Below are 21,155 nucleotides of genomic sequence, written 5' to 3'. Positions count from 1 at the left end.
GAGCAGAATTTCAGCAACCACCCAGGGCTCTCAGCAACTAGGTTGACTTGGTTAAAAGGTATTTATACAGATCTCTGTTAAATGTAAAACTGTCTTTTTTGCTGAAAGGAAAAATCCAGGAGGTTGCTCGCTGATCTCTGTAGACAGAGGACGCTGCCCTACACTTTGCAAAATGCTTTGATAGTTCACTGATGTGAAATCCATTTCATTCCCATGAAGCTTGAATAATGAGACCGAGGCAGGGAGAAGCAGCACAGCCCATCCCGGGCCATTGCTTCAGCCTCTGAGTTCACAACCACTTAAGCCTGTCACAGGCCAATGCCCATGAGCCCTGTTCCCCTCTAACAATAGGTAAATGTCTATTTTATTTTTGCTGTGCTGTTGCTATTTATTGGTGCTCAAAACTACGAGAACTGCATGGTATAGTGGCAACATGTACATTTTTGTTCAAAAGGCAGCGTAAGCTCKTAAGTAAATGAGTGTAGCTCTGATGGTGAGTTTTTCTACACTGTTGAATAAATGAGAGTCAGGGGGCAGTCCCTTGGCCTGGGGCCAGGAAGGATGTGTTTGCTCACATCTGTGCTGCAGAGGGCTTGCAGATTTGTCTGGGAAAGAGCTAGTTGGGGCACCTGATGTGAAACCTGGAAACAAGTTAAAAATGTAACTACATTTTGCACATGTTACTACGTGRACTATTGAAAGGCCACTCTTCATACCCGCTGCTCAGCCTTCTTTATTTTCCCACAGCCCTTGGCRTGAAAGAAAGTTACTTTCTCAGCCTTCAACCTCAAAGCTTTCAACAGTTTGCTACAGGTTACTACTGATACAGACTTCTCCAAAAATCAGTTTAGTAATCTCACAGCTTCTAGGTCTCTCAAAATGCTAAGAGTGGACGGCATTTCACTGTCAGTCATTTGGTTTAAAGTCTGGGTGCTGTTTGTGTGCTTTCTGTGAAGGCATCCAGTTTGTGGAATTCTTCTTCCGACCTAAATATCCTTCACTATGTGTACTGCAAGAAATAAACATATCTGTTAGGACAATAGTTAGTGTAGTATAGATACCTAGATGTATCTATTCTCCATGTTTTTTAAAGGGAAGAATTGTTGCCAAGGGGTATTATTTTTTTTTTTTTTTGCTATCATTCTCTCTTCCAACTAGATGATTATTTTTTAATTAGATAGGGATTGATCCACTGTAGACCAGATGTTTTAATTGTTGAGAGTTTTGCAGGGATATATATTTTTTAATTACATTCAAGGARAACTGTAATTTTAAGAGCTGTATTTATTTAAAATCAAAATGAGTGGAAAAAACTGATTTCTCAACATGTGATGCCAAGCTGTCTAGCAACTATAGTATGTTCTGTTGAGTCAAAGGCGTATTTTTAGGCTGGCTCTCTGCAATGTATATTGTCTTAACAAGCAGTTGATGAGACTGTTTTCTTTGTAGATGAAGTCTTGTCTGAAAACTTTTTGGACTACAAGAACCGTGGCGTCAATGGCTCTCACCGTGGTCAGATTATCTGGAAGATTGATGCCAGCTCTTACTTTGTAGAGCGTAAGTATTTTTCCAGTCCTACTACAGCACAATTTAGCCACTGCAGAAAGAGAATTAGACTTMGTAAGTTGTCCTTAGGATATTCTCATGCCCAGTATGTCATTTAGGAATGCCAAGAATATTATCCAAAATTTTGAATGTATTAGGAGTACCTTAAAAGTGTTATGGAGTAGTAAACCACTGTTTCTACCAGCACATACATTTTGTGTATTTTGAATTATTTACTTTCTCATAAATACTGCTATAATCAAATATTAAGACCATCGACTATTGGCACTATATTGTTAGCAATGAGCTGCATTAACTTTAATTATAGTATTTTAAAAAAGCTGAACTTGGGGACATAATTCACTCTGGGAAGACTCATGCTGACTCAGYTGGAAAGAAAATGTTATGGTAGGTCCAGCTTCCTCCAGACTGAGTTGGATTCAGGGGCAAAACAAGTATAGTGAATGTCTCTGGAGAAGAGAACTTCTTTACTGTGAGAGTGACAGAGCACTGGAACAGGTTGAGGAGTCTCCTTCTCTGGAGATACTCAAAACTCACCTGGATATGATCCTGTCTAATATGCTCTAGGTGACCCTGCTTGAGCAGGGGGGGTTGGAGTAGGTTGGTCTCTTCCAACCTCAACCATTCTGTGATACTGTGATAGTTCTGATCTTTGTCTGCGTTGCTTTAACTACAGGTTGATACACTTGATCTAGCTACACTGATTTCGAAGAAGTTTCTCTTTATTGTATTCATATATTGCCCAGGGAATCTGAAGCAATGTAGTGTAACTGTTTTCTACCACCCCTGCCCCTTCATAAGCAAGATATGCAAATACTGAATTCTCTTATGCGGAGTGTTATATATTTACTACTTATCTRCTTGGTGTGTCTACTATACACCAAGTTAACAGCATTTCCAGACTCTCACATCCCTGTCCAAAATGAGTGTGACTGTTCATGTCCTTCCTCTTTTAAAATAGTCATCATGTGTCCMTGTGAATAGAATTTATGACCTCCAGTTTCCTCAAAGTTAATATGCACTCTTCTTTGGGTCACAGAAGTGGGGAAATCCAAAGACTGGACTGAGGTCTGTAGCAAAATGTTGGTGGTGGAAGAGTTACGTTTAAGAGACATTAAGTGTAAAGAAATCTCACATACAAAAATTTCAATTTTTCAATTTTWCTGAAGCTTTCCAATGCCTGCTGGGCAAAATTCAGAAGTGATGTGTAAGCAGATATAAATTACATGACAGTTGGGTATTGGTTTCAGATTGTCTGAAAGGAAGTTTCAAAGGAATTAGAAAGGATATGAATTATACTTGATTAGGTTTACCTCTGATTTTGACCTCAAGCATCTGGTATCAGCAGGAATGTGTTCTGCTACATATGGATGTTTTGCAGATATCCAGTCCTAGAAACAAGTTATGACTTTTCAGTGTGAAACTATTGTTAATGTTCTATAATTCCTAATGTTAAGTTAAATTGAGAGCATTGTTCTAAGGAATTAACTGGAATTACTGAAATGTCTGTTTTTTCATCCTGTACGTAGTGCATTTGGGGGCAATTTTTTAATATTAAAAACTTTGGTGATAGTTATCCTGATTTTGGAGCAGTTATACACTGTGGGATCTAACCTTTAAAACAAKGGCTCTTGTTTGCAGCTGCTTCTTTGAGCTGCTGTTAGCAATCTGTGAGACTGATGATGCTTTCTTTTATCTGTTAAAAAAAAAAAAAAGTGCGGGAGAGGAGAGGTAATATTGCAGAAGCAGGTTTTGGAGAGGCCTTGTTACCTCAGTGTACTRAGGAAAGGTGGAAGTAGAACTGGATTGCCAGTTGGTTTCTTGTCCAATCAATAACAGAAAAGGTGGAGGCAATGTGAGTGAGAAGGGGGAAAACCTCTTTAGGTAGTCCACATTACGTTAAGGGCTCAACTGCACAGTGAATTTTGACAGCTTAAGAAGTTGCCTGCGTTAGTGTAGACATGGTAGCTGTTGCTAACTGATTGTGTGTATGCTCTTCACTTGTTCTACTGTGAGAAAATGCAACTTAGCTTAACCATCCTCACTGATGCTTTAAACTAAGCCAGATGTGTGCAGTTCTGGGCTCCCCAGTMCAAGAGAGACATGGAGCTACTGGAGAGAGTCCAGCATAGGGATACAAAGATGATCAGAGGGCTGGAGCATCAACCCTACGAGAAAAGGCTGCGAGAGCTGGGACCCTTCAGCCTGGGGAAGAGAAAACTGAGGGGGGATCTTATCAATGTGTATAAGTACCTGAAGGGAGGGTGTCAAGGGGACGGGGACAAACTCTTTTCAGCTGTCCCATGTGACAGGACAAGAGGCAATGGGCAGAAACTGAAGCACAAGAGGTTCCACCTGACCGTGAGGGGGAATTTCTTCCCTGTGAGAGTGACAGAGCCCTGGAGCAGGTTKCCCAGAGARGYYGTGGAGTCTCCTTCTCTGGAGATCTTCAAGGCCCGCCTGGATGCAACCCTGTCTMMCATGCTCTAGGTGACCCTGCTGAGCAGGGAGGTTGGACTAGATGATCTCCAGAGGTCCCTTCGAACCTTACTGATTCTATGACTCTATGATTATGTCGTTGTTGGGCAGCCTACGTTTGATCTGTTGCTGCCTCTCTAAGACTTGTTATGCTGCCATCATTTGAATGTGAATCTGAACCCTGAGACTGTATACCAACACTCTCATCAAGGACAAGTCATTGCCCTGTCTAGATTTAAGAGGAGAAAAAGTAAGTAGTAAATAATGGTGCATATGGATTTCTTTAGAGTTGCGTGACTGTTAAGTGTGAAGTTAAAGCAGTGAAAAAATGTTGATGTAATTCATTATGTCTAAACACATATTTGAGGCTACCTGCTCTTTATTGAGAATTATATGTGAAATTACACAAGGTTTGTAGTTGATTAAATATTACATTAAAAGCTTCAGTGTCTGAAAACCTCATGTGTTTTCTACTTAAAGAAACATTGTAAGCCACCTTCCATAGACTTCCAATTTTTGAACAGAGATTGTACCTTCCTTCCTTTTATGTTTGCATAGCACGTAATACACTGATGTTTACAGGAATCAGACAGACACTGGTCATCACAATCAAACTCATCTAAGAGGTCTGTTTTCTTTTTCTTGTCACTCACTACAGAACTTTTGCATTCGTTCATTATTTAAAAAGACTACCAAGAGAACCTGAATACAGAAAGAGAGTATGTTCAGTAGTCAAATGTTTACCTGACCCAGTACCCTGTCTCCAAAAATGGCGAATAATGGAGGCTTGGGGTAACATATAAAAAAAGATAAGCAAGTATTAGTGACTCTTCCAGCTGGAGTTTTCTACATTTCTGTTAATCTGTATCTCAGGCATTTCCTGAGCCGGGTAGCCTTTTTATTTACTATTACTTGAGGGTTATAGTAGGTAGATTCATTTTTCAAGGTATATGTATTGTTTTTCTATGCATTGTATTATACTTCCCTACCTTGAAATTGGTTGGAATCTCACTGATTGTAGAATTAATTCTCTCTAAAAGAAGAGTAGCTCATTTGCAAAGGCAGCCCTTCATTGCTGCTCTTGCTTTTGTTTGTGGACACCTGTACCTTGATATGCATCCACCAGTTATTACCCAGTATTGGAAGTGTACCAATTGCGTAGTGCTTCAGAAGAGGTTATGTTACACACTGCTGCGTTTGGCCCATCACAGCTGGCAGGAGAGGAAGGATAAAGGGGAAATCACAGTACAGCCAAATGAGGACAGTCTTATGTACAAAATATGAAGTTCCCAAGATTGCACCCCAGGTGGATGGATTTCAGTACCTGTTCTTGAAATTGAAAAAGGCTAAATGTTTTTGGTAGTGTTATTGTCTGATGTAAAATATGCTTATGGGGACCACTGAGGTCCTCTGACCAACCTCAGAAGTTGAAAAGTGTTTCTTTCGCCAATAGTTGGACTTTAGGATTCCCCATCAGGTATTTCTGTATCACATGCAAGGAAATTATCTTTTCCTGTTACCAACCAGCCACTTGAAGTAAAGAGCATAAAAAGACATTTTTGAACAATTTCTTACTGAAGAGGTATATAATTGAACTTGAAAAATCAGCACAGGTATTAAAGTTTGGCAGATCTGCAACAGTAACATCCCTAGCAATAGAAAAGAAAAGAAGATATTTCAGGAGTGAAATCACGTAAATACATACTCATTACCATTTTCTGTGTTTTGAATCTGTAGGCATATAAAGCACATGAGGTGTTTGGGAGTGTTTTGTTCAAAATCCTTRATGTTTCCCAGTGCAGTTATCCTTCCTTTTTAGAAGCTAACAGAAGAATGGAATACGACATTCTAGCTATGTAACCTGCAGTGATGGTACAGAAAAGCGCTATTTAGATAGGGAACAGAAAACAGACACCTAGTCCTTGTAGGTGGGCACTAGTTTGCATGCAAAGATCTGGAACTATGAATAGGAGTAAGTAAAGACAAAAATTACTGGAGGTGATTTTCTTCAAGGTGGTAGGTGATCACAGCAGAAATCTGCTAACAGAGCTATTAATGATAATATATATATGATATATATATATATGATATGTGATATATATATATGTAATAAATTAATAATTAATTATAATTATTGATGGTAAAACCCGACAACTTCAAGGACTCCACTGGACCGAAATAGTGCACATCTTGTCACTATAGTCAGAAGAAACTATAGCAGTATTACAAGTGATGTATAGAAGTGTCAGGAGTGGAAGACTCGAAGAAAAGTATAGGAAGAAATTTTGTATAAGTATATTTTGTATTATATTTTGTATAAGTATATATTTTGTATATAGTTTTTGTATAAACTACACTGCCTGTACTTTTATGGCACTGAAATTCTGCAATTTCAAATGCTTCTCTGTTGTTTAAGTTATACTTTCACAATACTCTCAGGGCATTGCCCAGTCTAAGTCATTAATAGTTACTTTTTCAGATATATTTAGTGGTAAGTTAAGAAATTGGTATTGTGCAGTACAAAACAGCTTTCTCTTTTTGGTACAGGTTTTCACATTTTGGGGTATTTGGATGAAACAGACACTGCTTTTGAATTTGCTGATAGTCTAGCTTAAGACACTCTAGACAACCCTGGTACTTTTCAAAAAAAAAAAAAAAAAAGACAATTTCTTACTCTATACCTTTACTCTTACTCTATACCTCTATACTCTTACAGCATTATCAGATACCATGGCCATATAAAGTTCATGTTTGTTTTATAGGCTTCTATTTATTCACCTTGAAAAAGATTAGTATCTCTCCCAGAGAGACATATGCCTTTCTGTTTTGCATATCACAAACTTGCAATGTAATGTTGTCAGACAGATATGTAATTGGTGTGAGCTGGAGAGGGAATTGCTTCCAAATTGCAGCATGAATGCAGGCAGAACAGAACTCACCTCCTATTAATGCTCAGCATATAAAAAACCTTAACAGCTGCAGAGGCAATGTCGCACTATGGCCAGTTTTGCACTTCTGCAGAAGTCTAGCAGTTTGGGTTCTATGACAGCCGGTGATAAACAGTAMCTATCCTCTGTAAACATGAAGGGATTGGAGTTTGGGGACCTAGCTAGGTTTGAGGGAGCAAGGAGGAGGGAAGAGAGGGTACATGCCACTGGGGATGTATACTTTGTTAAAGCTTAGAGGGCACTGCAGTGAAAGACCAGCCTATAACGGGTTTTCCAGGAAAGCAAACATGCTTCACTGGAATTTCTGGCACAGTTTTTTGGCTTATGCAGCAGTACAGAGAGAGTGCAGTAGACCATTTCACTGAGGTGTGATGCAGCATCTTCCTAATAAGCACACTGTAACACTAGTATCTCCCCCAAAAGATAAGAAAACTTTTACACGATTCAAAATTGCACTAAAGGTAGACAAATATTTGGGACATCTCAATCTACTAGGCATTCTGTAGATCATGCTGTGTGACAATTAAGAAAACATTTTACAAATGTAACCAGTCATCTGTATAGCAGTTTCACATGGAAGCTGATGAGCTGAGCATGCTGTTGTTTTGTTTAAGTTCGTTCCTGTTGTTGCTGCTGCGTTTTTATTAATAGCAAGGGCATGTGACAGGCCTTGCTAATAGCAGAAATAATAGTAATTTATTCCTGTTGACCTGGAGAACTAGGAGGGAAAGAATGGTAAAGAAATCATGCTACTAAAGTCAGTGCAATTGCTGGAAAAACTGGTAGCACGTGAACAGTATGTGATAGTCCATGGTTCATATGTGCCGTATATGTGCATGTTTGTGGAATACAAACAGAAACATCCCCAAAACTGACACATAGTTATGCCTCATCTTGGGGCTCCCTCTAGAAAAACTATGCTTTGCATTACTAAGCTGATTTAAAGGCCATTTTCAAAGTGCAGATACTTAATGGATGTTGTAGTTTCAAAGGTTTCCAAATGAATGAGGTAGGGTCGTACCACCAAAAGCTTTAATCAAGTTGGAGTCCTTGCAAATTTTTTCTTTTTCTGAGCAGACTGTTGACAAGTCCAACATCCTAAAATAATTCTCTGCTGCAGTTTTCATTACCCAAACTTTTCTTAATTCACATATGTCTTCACTGAGCAAGGAATGTGTGAGGGGAGAAAATTGAGAAAAGGCCACATAAGTCCATCTTTCCTTTCATTTGAGCAAAGTAAAATATTCTGCTTGAATTCAACTATAAAGAGTCCACAAGTGGTAACAGCTGCTGCAGCACAAAGTATCTTCTTCAACAGTGTAAAAACTGTTTAGCAAAATGTTTAAAGGCATCAGAGAAAAAACAGATAAGCAGTAGAGATCTGTGCACAAAAAGGCATATATACTGTCAGTGTTTYTCCCAAGTCCTTAGGTAGAGGTTTTGAGATTCCCTCTTTTCATCTCCTCACACATATACTATTTTATTGATGCTCTTTGATTTTCTTTTTTCCCACATATACACCTGACACTTWTAAATTCCTCCTTTTTTTCTCACCCCACGGCCCTGTACAAGTTTAATATTCACCTTAGAACTGGGCTTAGTTTTGGGAAGAGGAAAACAGTGTGGGCCTGGATGCAGGTATTTCCCCGTTAAGAGYTTTGCAGTTCCTCCAGAACCCTTTGTTTTGGATGCTTTAATTGACCCTTTAATCTTTGCTGTTGTTTCCCTTCCTGTTGGCTTTTCTCTTACAAAATCTTTTTATGCCAAGACTGTAGCCAGCAACCTACCATACATGAAAGCACGGGTCAATCCACAGAAGGCAATAGCACAGCTATTCCTCAGCTTGCTGCATTATTACACCATGGTAGCTTAACTGTGAGACTTGTCTGCAAATCAGATTTCTCTTCTCTCTTTCTCTCCCTTTCCGCAACTCGTTTTGACACTTGGACATGTTTTGTTTGCACTGTGGAGATCAGTGCCGTTTGTTGGTTTGTTCCTGCACAGAGAAGTGTGCGCTTGCGGGGCAGCACGTGTGTTTGGTGACATGCTGGCTTGGCCTGGCTGGGCCCCGCACTACTTGCTCTCTGCATTTCAAAGCAGTGCGTGAGTGCAGGAAAGTACCTAAAATTATAAAATCTCTGCTTGTGCAAAGCTGAGGTTGAAGTGAGACGTCTAATGTGCTGGCAGTAGAAATTTCAGGAAGCTCTTTCAAGATGAACTGAAAAGCTTTAAAAGAGAAATAATGCCTGATCCTAGGCATGCCCAAATCAGAGCAAAGCTTTCTTGCCGGCGGTTTGTTCCCAGTCACAGGGACCACAGCTTAATGTCTCAGACACGTAACCCTAAACAAGCACAGCCATTGTGTCAGAGACTGAGCATCTCCTAAATCCCGAGTCAATGATCAGGAAGTTACAATAGGATTTAACTGAAACTGCAGATCTAATCTGAACTTTGGGGCATCTGGGAGCATCATGGTTTGACCCACAGGTCTATTCTTGTTCGTTACTTTTTTGAAGAGCAGAATTCAGTGTTGTAGCCTGTGATAGCTGATGACTCATGTAATGTGGAAGCAGGGAGCTGTGCTCCCCATTCCTCTTGATGTCTCTTCAAGGAGGGAAGATCCATGTTTTGGGGCCAAAGAGAAGAAATTAAAGTGGAAATAATTTGTAAGCATTTTAATTTAAAAACTAATTACTTGTTGTCTCTGAGCACAATTTTAGTTCTGCTGACAGGCCTTAATTTGACACTTAGTGAATTAGGTTTGTGAAAATTTTTATTATTTGCATTTTTTTTATTTAGTAGTGTATAGCGGTTCAAATGAAGAGCAATTCCTCTTTCTTATCTATGTACTAAGATGGTTTTTGTCCTAAAGAGCTAAGGCCTGCTTTTTGAAGGTGCTGTGCTCGATGGAAATATTTGAGAGCCATGTCTCAAAGCTGAAACAGCGAAGATAGATTAAAAGGTGGTAGGTGGAAACAGGGGCACAGAGTGAAGTGACTTGGCCATTGCATTGGTACAACTGGAAATAGGACTCTACTTTCCAGCACCCTGTTTAGTGTTTCATCTGTCTTTAGTCTGCTTGCAGTCTGCCCTATTAGGAACTAATTAAAAGTTGTACCTTGCAAATAAAAGTGCCCAGCTGCATGATGTGTTCCTTTCCCCTTTGTTCTTTAAGGAGCAGAGCTTTTGCAAGCCCTGCTTCTGAAAAGAGGAGAGGGTTTGCGTGGGGCTGCTCTGGCTTCAGTAAAGTTTGGCAAGCCTGAGAAAAAGTGGTGTTGAATGAACCTGGTGTTTTGCCTCATATTTCCATTCCATCTATTATTTTTAAGCCAGCTGTGGGCACCTCGAATTTGCTTGTTGTTTTCCTTCCTAGCTGTTATCAGGTCAAGGAACAGTGTTAGCTTCCCTCTCAGTTCAACAACCTGACTCTTGCCTGCCCGGTTCTCTACCTAGGAAAGCAAAAATTTGTCTCATTCACTGATCATAAGGCTGATGCAGCTGTCTCCAGCCTTACTACTTCCCTGCAGCTAGGTTTGTGTCTTATGTACACAGACAGAGCAGCACCCAGTGCTTGCAGGTAACCCCATGTTCTGGACACTCAGATCATAGTTTCAGCTATCAGTTGTGCTTGGCATGTTGTGGCCCAGAGAGGGAGAAGGGTGCAGCCTGGAGAGGATGCCCCCCCGCAGCAAGCCAGTGCCACGTGGTACATGAGGTACCAGTTGTTACCTCCTGTTGTGAGATGCAACATCAAGTAATTTCATACCTTAGGAAAGACATGAAATTGAACGTAAAAGGAGAAAAAGCACAGCCCTTTCTTATTCTCCTGTCTTTCGTTTATCACAATTTCTTCTTCATTCTCTTTATTTCTTGCACAGATCTGCCAGTTCCTAACTTGACCTAGGGAGATTTAAGAGAACACCAAGAAAATTGTGACTATTGCAAGGAATAGGTCATAAGGGAAGGGGAAAATTGTAAAAAGGTTCAAATACTCTTTCCACGCAGGAACTCTCCTTGTCTTGCTCTGAGCTCATTGCTTAACACCCTTTACAAGAAATATGTAAGGTTTGAAAGGCARCCTGTAGTGCTGCCACTGCCAGGGGATTGAAAAGAGGCTGTGCACTCCTTACAACAGTTTCCGCTTGAATCTGTCAGTAGTTGGGAATGCCATGGCCTTGCCATGCCCCTGCATTAAAACTTGTGGACAGTTGTAATTTCTGCCCTGTTTTGTACTGCTCTCCCTTTTCCAGATTCCACTGAAGATATGAGGTAGGGCCTGTGTCCTTCAAGACTTCTGGAGTTGTTTGTGTTGTTCATGCATTTGTTCCACAGAATAGAAAAATTTAAGTAGAACCCGTCAGACCGCTCCAGACCTGTCAATATATGTTCATTTTGGTTCTTCAGGAGTCTAACTGTAAGTGCCCAAGTATGAAAATGCTGGGTCACATGTGTTTGTTTTACTTTCCAAATCACATGAGGAATATCCTCAGATATGTTGTACTTGTTTTAAAGTCAGAACTCTCTTGTGCACGTAATGCATTTTCTACCTTGCCTTTGATATCATTCAGGACAAAATGAATGAGAAAATCAAGAGACATTCTTGAAATGCAGTAGTGTGGCTAATAACTGCATTTTTCTTATCTAACCTAGTATTTGAAAACTCATGAGCAGATATCTATTATTTTACTTCTTCAAASTTTTGAATGTTAGTATTCTGCACAATAGATGCTGAAATCATGTAATAATTTGTTTTAATGGATCAGTAGAACTTAGATAATGTTGTTTTGTGCCTGCTCACCTTTTTTACTGTTTACAGGAAGTGATTACAAAGTCAGCTCTGATTCACAAATCAGTTGGTCTTTGCTACTACAAAATATTACTGGAAAGTCTCTCTTGGACTGTGCCATCTAGAGATTTGGTGGAATTGCTCTAGAAGATAGGACTGTTGTCTTTTTCTGGTTGTGTAGGGGACCTATACKCTCCCCTTGGGTATTCTTACTGGGCATGTTTCTAATAGTGCTGCAAACCAGTAAATCCCCACTGAAATCAGTAAGAACTGCTCACATGCAGCAACTATGTGCCATCAGCGCTGGGCCTGATGCAGGTTTCATATGCAACCAAGTACAAGGCACCCTGGTGCAGATTTTGGCCCAAAATGATTTTATCTTTCTGGAAAAAATGGAAGATGAGATTTGCACAGAAAACAAGTGTGGTGGAAAAGCAGCTGTGCCTGGAGGTGCATCAGTCACATCAAAAACGTCATACTTAAGACTCCATACTCCAAAAGAATGSCAAGATACCAAGCCTTGTTTCCATTGTTTTCTTATTAATTAAATACAAACTATATTCAGGTTTTTTTTAAATTAAGTTTCAGCTCACAGATCCAAAATAATTCAGGTAATAAGGAGACTTCATTGGTAATGTGAGATCTCAGCACCATCAGACTTGAACGTTTCTGTTATGGAGATCTGTCCAGGGACAGGCATCTTGGAGCAAAGGGTAAATCACTTCAAGAACTTTCCTGAAAAAAGCAAATTCAACAAGCTGCTTTACTGATGAAATCCATCAATTGTTTCCTGGTCCTAAAAACAGATCAGCGTCAATAATTTACCATTTCTAATTTTGGTGGGTTTTACATTTTTTTTGATAATCCCGTTAAAAAATACCATCAAAGTAATTGATCAAAACAGAACATAGAGGGCATGCATTAAACATAACATTTTACTTACTTTGTGGAAGCTATGAATTTGCTTCTCAGCTACTGCAAGATTGTTTCATACCTCTCTACAGTGGTAAGGACTCTTAAGGACTCTTTTTAAATATCCAATGTGACATAGGAAAAACTCAGTATAAATGGTGATAAATCCTTTCACTTAATGAAGAAATTTGACTGTAGCCCTGCTATGTCATTGTTTTGTCTTGGCCAGCCGTTGTCTCTTGTGGACTGTAGTGGTAATGGCAACATTTATGCAAGTCATACATGGTGTTTGAACAATTTTATTAGATAGAAAACTTATTTGACCTTCCATGAGGATCTTGCATGACTCAAGAGGGATGAATTATATCTATGTTGTAGTACTGTAGTAAATAATCCTGCTTTCTGAAAACGTGGAGCCTAATATAGGGAGCCTTTTGATATTTGGCTTTCCTTACTAACCAGCTAGTAAATCTAGCCCTGTTGCCGTCTTACTCCTGGTCCGGGGCTTCCTGCTGCAGGACTCCCAGATGTCAAGAACACCTTTTGTATCCCAAGTAGACTTACTTAGAGAGTGAGAGGTCAGCAGGAATGAATTACCTCCCTGCAGGGTTCCAACATTTTGCACAGCAGAATCATCTTTCTACGAGGTCTTTAATATTGGTAAGAGGATCTCGAGATCCTCAGAAGAATAGTGTACTATACTTTCAAGCTATTCTGCAGCCCTTTCAATACTCTAGATGTTCACCTTTCCCCATTAGGAGCAGCTGTAATTTCCTCTCATATCTCAGCGATGATGTCTTTATATATATATATGTGTGTGTGTGTGTATATATATATAAATAAAAAAATCTTGAAATAATTTTGCTGTAATTGTTTCTTAATTAAATCTCCATAATGATGCTTCTCTCTGTCCTTCCCCTTCCATTAAATTATCTATGCTGATTTCATTATGTGTTCTCTCTTTAAATAATGTCCTGTCTGTGGATATTTTTTTTAAAGTCTCTTTTATCTTAAGTTGCTGCCTCAGTGAGACTTACAGTAGACAGCAGTGTTTAGTCCAAACCCTTCCTTCTCCCAAGGTAGCAGGGCCTGTGCATCTGACAGATATTTRTTCACTTCTGAGACAGTAGGAAGCAGAGGTGTAGGGAGGTGACATGTTTACTTACCTTGGGGAGCTGTCACAGCTTACTTTAGAATCATAGAATCAGCAAGGTTGGAAGGGACCTCTGGAGATCATCTAGTCCAACCTCCCTGCTCAGCAGGGTCACCTAGAGCATGTGAGACAGGGTTGCATCCAGGCGGGCCTTGAAGATCTCCAGAGAAGGAGACTCCACAACCTCTCTGGGCAACCTGGTCCAGTGCTCCGTCACTCTCACAGGGAAGAAATTCCCCCTCACGGTCAGGCGGAACTGCCTGTGGTTCAATTTCTGCCTGTTGCCTCTTGTCCTGTCACAYGGGACAACTGAAAAGAGTCCAGTCCCCKTCCCCTTGACACCCTCCCTTCAGGTACTTATCCACATTGATAAGATCCCCCCTCAGGCTTCTCTTCCCCAGGCTGCAGAGGCCCAGCTCTCGCAGCCGTTCCTCATAGGAGAGATGCTGCAGTCCTCTAATCATGTTTGTAGCSCTCTGTTGGACTTGTTCYAGTAATGCTATGTCTCTCTTGTACTGGGGAGCCCAGAGGTGGACACAGTACTCAAGATGAGGCCTCCCCAGGGCTGCGTAGAGGGGCAGGATCACCTCCCTCCACGTGCTGGCAACACTCCTCCTAATGCACCCCAGGATACCGTTGGCCTTCTTGGCCACAAGGGTACATTGCTGGCTTATGGTCAACTTGTYRTCCACCAGCACTCCCAGGTCTTTCTCTGCAGAGCTGCTCTCCAGAAGACCAGCCCCCAGCTTGTACTGGTGCCTAGGGTTATTTCTCCGTAGGTGCAGGACTCTGCACTTGCCCTTGTTGAAGCTCCTGAGGTTCCTCTCCACTCAAACTCTCCAGCCTGYCCAGGTCTCTCTGAAKGGCAGCACAGCCCTCAGGTGTGTCAGCCACTCCTCCCAGCTTGGTATCATCAGCAAACTTGCTGAGGAGGCACTCTGTGACACATCCCTGAGAATAAGTGCTACAGGTCTTACACCTTCTTTCTTACAGGCCACTTTTAAGGCAGCTTACATGATTAGACTGCATGTGCTGATAATCTTACTTTCACTTGCTGGCCCCTTTACACCATAAGAAAGGCAAGAACAGAATGACAGTCTGACCCGGAGTGGAAGGGAACGCTGGAGGTTGTCTGGTCTGAGCCTTGCTCCAGGCAGATTCAGTAGGAGCAGGCTGAAAGTAGAACAAGTCCAACTTCATTTTTATATAGTGATTTTCCCAATACCCTCCCCCCCTTTTTTTTTCTCCTGCCCTATTCCTTTTTCATGGCTGGATGTCTTATGAGTCCCATGGTATGAGATATGACTGCCATTTATTGGAAGATCCAGAAAGGAAACATCATGAAAAATAACTTAAAAAAAAATCAGAGAAAAAAAATGATTGTCATGTAAATAGAACACACAGATACTAGGAATGGGGCTTTAAAAATAGTATGCTTTGTAAAAAGCAAGATGTTAGCTGTAAAATAAATTGCTGTTCCATGACAAGCATGAACTGTATCTGGGTGTAGTAACATTATGAGTGATGCATGTGTATCAGAATTCAAGCGATGAATGTTTAGCTTGCCAGCAGTGTTCCCTCAGACAGGCTCCTGTGGCTGCAGAAACATGAAACAAGGAAATTGGAGTGTGCAAGCACAAACTGGAAAAAGCACTCAGTGTAAATGTACAATCTTTTTGCAGTAAAGAAGCATCAGGGAGTTTTTGCAGGCAGTGTATGGTAAGGACCCTTGTTTCCCAAGGGTCCCTCTAAACTCACAGTCAGGATTTTTAGGGAAATTGCTTTTTGGTGAAGTGCACATCTCATGCATGTCCCTCGCATACCTCTGGCTTCAAAAATCATTCTGCACACAGGAGAGTTGCAGTTGTCTAGCAGATGCTTTGCTGCACCTGACAGCAGTTCTGCTTCCCCTTCTGTATGCCTTTAAAGACAGTCTTCTGCTAGGAACACATCAAGGTGTGTAAAGGGCTTCTAGAGATTTCAGTCTCTGTCTTCTTACTACCTTGCTGTTTGTCAGAGCTCCTGAACAACACTTCTCAAGAGTGAAACTGCTTGCTAACCTGGCATCCGTGAGTTACCCCAGAGGACCTACACAAACTGGTGTGTGATAAAACCCCTAGGTTGTCAGTGCTTTAACAACAGATGCATCACACCAAAAATTAATACGCCAACAATGTATTAGATTATTCAATCTGCTTAATTGTCATGCATGATTTAAGGATAAATTATGTTTCATTAAAAAAGAATACAAGTGCATTATTAAGATTTTGCCTTGCAGCAAGGAATTCTCCATAGCTGCTCCAGTATAATAGCTAGCGTTTATTTCTGACTTCTTGGCATCTACAGTCTATGTTAACCTGGAGAGCTCCTGGAGCTCCTGCAGCTCTCTAGGAGCCTGTTGCTTTTGCTAGAGACATCTGCCTACAGTCGAGTCTACGCTCTCTCTGGCCCAAGATGGAATGAGCAGGCTTTGCTCACATATAAAACATTGATTTCTTTTATTTTCTGGTTGATTGCTGTGGCATTTCATGGTCATAGGGGGAGATGAAACTGTTTTCTTCCCTTCTGTTGCCTAAGGTTTCTTCATTTACATATCTGTGGTATTCCCTATTTTAGCAGATTTCTGGATTCAGGCTTTAGGCTATTTACCTGTTTACAGGATATTTTGGCAAATTTTATTAGGTGCCTCTGAAGAATATAAAATATACATAGTTAGTAGATTCACCTTTTTCTTTATGAAATGCAGGAAATGTGCATGGTATGGCATGAAAATGAGAAACAYATTTGAGTACAGGTATAGTTTGATGTTATCCTTTCATTTCTTCTTTTCCCCATGCTTCTCCTTAGCTTTAGATGAATCCATCATATACCTTTTCTGTGTTAAGGTGAAAATGTAAAAGACAAGACATAAAGCAACATTTCAAATTATAGGGGCTCCATTAAGAGACAACTGTGGTAATTTAAGACATTACTACTCCCCTCAGTTGTCCTTTTTGGCTCTCTGCCAGACATAATATTTCACCACCAAGCCAATTTAGAGTGATCATTTGACTACTGACCTTGTTAATGGTTGCTATTATTCCAGTTGCTATTATTCCAGATCATCTTTGGATGCTATTCCTGAAAGCCTCTGCTTGTTACCAGGCGGGCTGGAGTAAGCAAACACTTGGGGTTGAATCAGCTCAGATTATCTGGGGACTCCAGATGCATGTGGGGTTCAGATGTGAAACTCAACTCGCCCAAAAGCCTCTGACTGTTGCTTTTGTTTATCACATTCCAGTGCAGAGGCAGTTTAATTTGAAGCTTAATTTAAAGCTTATACTGTAAATACTGGTGAGCTTTTAGCTTTGCTGCAAAGCATGGTTCTTCTTCAGAAAGTTTGATTAAAGTCTCATTACTGCTCATAACAACTCACTTGTACTTGAAGAGTAATAGAGTGGAGCTCTTACAGCCCCAGTATCCTGAACCGTGCTTTTTATTCCGTGCAGAGGGTGCCAGTTGTGTCTGGGGAAGGCACGATGGTTTGACCAGTGGTGATTAGAGCATGGAGTGTCTCTTTTGAGGGATACGAGCAGCAAACTGGAAGGGGCTCCCAGTTGTTCTCTAGAGCATCTGTTTTGAAACATCCAGTCTCTAGTTGCATCAAAATCATTTAGCAATGCTCAAAGCAGGGAGATGTGTGACAGTACATAAGTATAATAATTTACATGCATATTTTTCAGTGAGATTTGAGCTTATTTGCATTATATTGCAGCTGGAACAGTCTTAAATTTAATAGGAGAAAACACTTGTTGAGCAGCTCTGTGGACAGATCTGAACTCCTCTAGGATTTAGAAATTGAAATCCTGTACCTGCTGCAGTCAAGAGAAACTAGCCATTCATTTAAGTGGGATAAGGATTTCACCCCAAAGTGTCAGAATTTGCTGTGTTTTAAAATTATTAACTCTCTCTTGTACCTATTCATAGAAAAGCAGGAAAATTTGGTAAAATTGCCTTTTCTCTTTGCAGTTTTACAACAGGAAAAAATAACTAAATTGCTCCTGGGGTTAAATTTTCTACAGTAGTTTAAAGCTAGTACATGGGTGTTTTGTGACAGAGCTGTGAAATCCTGAAAACTGGGTTAATAATGAACTCCCTAAAACAGCCTTAACAGTAGCACTGCTAGCAGGCACCTCTGTAATTACTGCTTCTCTACGAAGTGCACTGAGCTTCTGTGGTGGATTAAAAATCTCATATTGTGCTTTTTTCTATTAGAAAATGATTCAGTGGAAACCTTTTAAATGTATAATGTGTGCAAAGATAAAGTTTCTGCCTCTGAACTAACCTATTTTGGTTTTGTGTGGTTAGGATAATAGAATCTGGTCTTGGTTTAAAAGATCTATTTCTTTTTGTAAATTTCGTAAATTTATTGCATTTTAGATGCAATAAAATGCTGAATAATATCTCTGTGACATGGGTGAATAATTTAGCTAGCCTAAGTGTATTAGGTGCTGTGGAGTATAAATCGAATTGCTAGTGCATTTAGCAAATGTTTTTCTTTAGTTAGGTATTTTCAAACAGAAACAGTATAGCAGCTTTAGAAACATTTTGGAGAAGGGCAGCAGGGTTGAGTGATGTGTAGGTGTGAAAGGAAAGGATTACAGCTCAGAAGACTTCCCCCCCCCGAAAAAAAAATAAAAAGGAAAATAAGAGGTACACGTGGTCTCGGTCCATTGAAATCAATGGGAGTTTTTCTGTTAGTCTTAACAAGAGATGGACCAGGCTTTGGATAGCTAATATGGAACAGATCCTAGAAGATATTTTAAAAAATAAACATAAAATTTATAAGCAGTTTTTCTTGTGCTGTGGACTATAAATTGCAGTCCTTGAAAACACTTTCATTTTAGAAGCCATAACTTGTCAAGGCTGACATAAAGATTCTTGCACGTTGGTGTCTGACTCAAGTAGCATCTGCCAGCCCTCCCTGAAGTCACGACACTGACGTTACAGTAGATAGGTTCTGTAAGCCAACAAGAAGGTGAATACTGAAGATGCATTTACTTCTACTGGAGTCTTAATGGGGCATTCAGCAGCTGGATGTCCGYAGTAGCATTACAGAAGTGGACAATACGTATTTAACATGCTTTCTCTGACAGACCAACTTGACATTGTAAAAATGCATGTCTTATACTGGCCTTCTGCTACGAGATAAATTTGACCTCTATGTATCCTACAAGCCCATTTGAGAATTCAGATCTGGAATATGCATGTGTTAGTAAGAGATGCTTGTTGGAAAACAGGAAGCTGGATGCGTTGCATGTATTTGCTCGTACAGATCCTTCAGTTTACATAAGGGGATATCAGTTCACAGCAGATGAGAGCTTAAAGGTTTTCTTTTCAGACTACAAATTCCCAGAAGGAATAGACGAAGAAGCCCTACAAATCAATCTGTTTCAAACCTGTCCTGAAATTCACTCTCTAAAATCAAAAATATCAAATTAGTAGGACAACTAGCTCTGCTCTTATGCTCTAAAAAATTCATTAATAGTTTTTTTTTCTTTTCTTTTTCTGCTGTTAACACTACTGAAAATTACAGATTTACTGGTGATGGTTAGTAAGAAAGATACTTTTAAAATCATTTATAGTAGATCTTTTTAGATTCTTTTTGACCTGATAAGTGAACTAAAAAAGTTACCTATGAATACTTTTTCCAGATCACCTTTTTTGGCAGTTTGTTTTGTGCTTGAAACATATGAAGTAAGGAATCATGGTGACTGGGTGGGGTGTGCAACATCTGAACAGATGGTACTGAATTCGAAAGGTTGTTGTAAGCAGGCAACAGTTTCCCTGAAAAGCTGGTGAAACAGATGATCTAGAAAAACCTGTGTTTGGTTAAGGCATCTGCAATATATTTTACAGTAAGGACAGATGGGCTTTGTCTAGCTGGGTGCAGTGCCTGCTATTGGTATCATTGCATTGACTGTAAACTACCATTTACCTTCCCCAAGAGCTCCCTTCCACAGTGGCCGTAGATCGTTCCCATCCCAGTGCTCTGCATGGGTTGGCTCTAGGCATCTACAGCCAACCAGTTAGACCAGTAACTTTCAGTCTTGCTTTCCAGTCCTTCCTTCCTTGATTGCTGGGCAAGGTGGCAAATACAGTGCTTCACTGGATGCCATACTCTGGCAGTGGGATTTATAATATAAGGGCTGACAGGATTGCAGTGCAGAAACTTCTAAAGCAGAATGCTATCTGTGATTGAAGGGGGAGTAGGAGTAGGGGATATCTAAGCAAACAAATGCTTTTAAAAGTTCTGGAATGTACATTTCAATTTTAGTATGACCTGACTGATTTCAGCCTAAGCAATAAGTAGACTTAAATCCTGTGATAACCTGCTCAGTCCAGTCCCTTCAAGTCAGCATGGAAGTGTGCATGGAGCACTTCACAGAGATAGATTCACSTAATAATACCAACATGTACCTGTTGGGATTTTAACTGTTACTGGGTTATTATGCTGCTCCCAGATGCTAATTAGTTTTGCTGGGGTTGAGTCTGAATGTAATTGTGAGTATTGTGCTTCAAGAGACAGAAGAATAGCCGCATTACTATTAAAACTAGTTTGTGAAAGGACCAGCAAACACTCGTACCCTTCTCTCCTTCAGCTTGGGTTGAAGTAAGCATCATTCCCATCGTTTTATAGAGGAGGGTGTAAGTCAGGAAAGGGTGAAACTACTTCTACAGCAGGTCAGAGGTAGAGGTTAGACAGAATCAAGACCTCCTGAATTAGGAGATTTCATCCTATGCACTAAATGCTCAGTACATTTCTGTAGAGATGGCAAAGTGGTGGCACAGGTTTTGCCAGCCGCTTAGGATTTCCAACATTACTGCAGGCACAACCTGTCTTCCAGACTACAATAAGAGCCAGAGTACTTTGCTTTTTCAGTGTTATTGCATATACASTTGTAAAGGTTGAGAGTCACTTTTCTGTGGCCGTAGGAGGCCACAGCAGGAATGTGAATGTTGAAATTAGAATTACGTGTCCTGTTTTTATGTATAGAATGGGCAAATTTGGGGAAGAATGTATATAATATATATTTAACTGTGAATTGGCAGTTGTACATGTTAMAAATGCACAGGTGATTCAAAGGAAATTTACTCCAGAATCATCCTTTTCACTAATTAATTCTTTTTTCAGATGCCCTTTAACACTACTTTTGATTTTGTCTAACTTATCAGTAGGCTTCTTTCTGTAAAACAGCGTTTTAAAAGTAGCTGAGGTTATCTGCCAGCTGCACTGTGCAGTCATGCCAGTGTTGACACATAACAGCTGTTA

The 21,155-nt window shown here is 40.2% G+C and overlaps 1 protein-coding gene across 1 annotated transcript in view; it reads left to right on the top strand.

Annotated features, from left to right (window-relative positions):
* HECW1 (HECT, C2 and WW domain containing E3 ubiquitin protein ligase 1) overlaps positions 1 to 21,155 on the top strand; it is a 265,441-nt gene that overhangs the window by 102,112 nt on the left and 142,174 nt on the right. The window contains exon 3 of the mRNA XM_085320214.1: positions 1,450 to 1,557. Within this exon, the coding sequence (XP_085176340.1) occupies positions 1,450 to 1,557 (108 nt within the window). The remainder of the gene's footprint in view (positions 1 to 1,449; positions 1,558 to 21,155) is intronic.

Source organism: Rhea americana, unplaced genomic scaffold (genome assembly GCF_003343005.1).
Source record: "Rhea americana isolate MKP2758 unplaced genomic scaffold, rheAme1 scaffold_62, whole genome shotgun sequence".
NCBI classification, from domain to species: domain Eukaryota; kingdom Metazoa; phylum Chordata; class Aves; order Rheiformes; family Rheidae; genus Rhea; species Rhea americana.
This window is presented reverse-complemented; position numbering and strand designations above follow the sequence as displayed.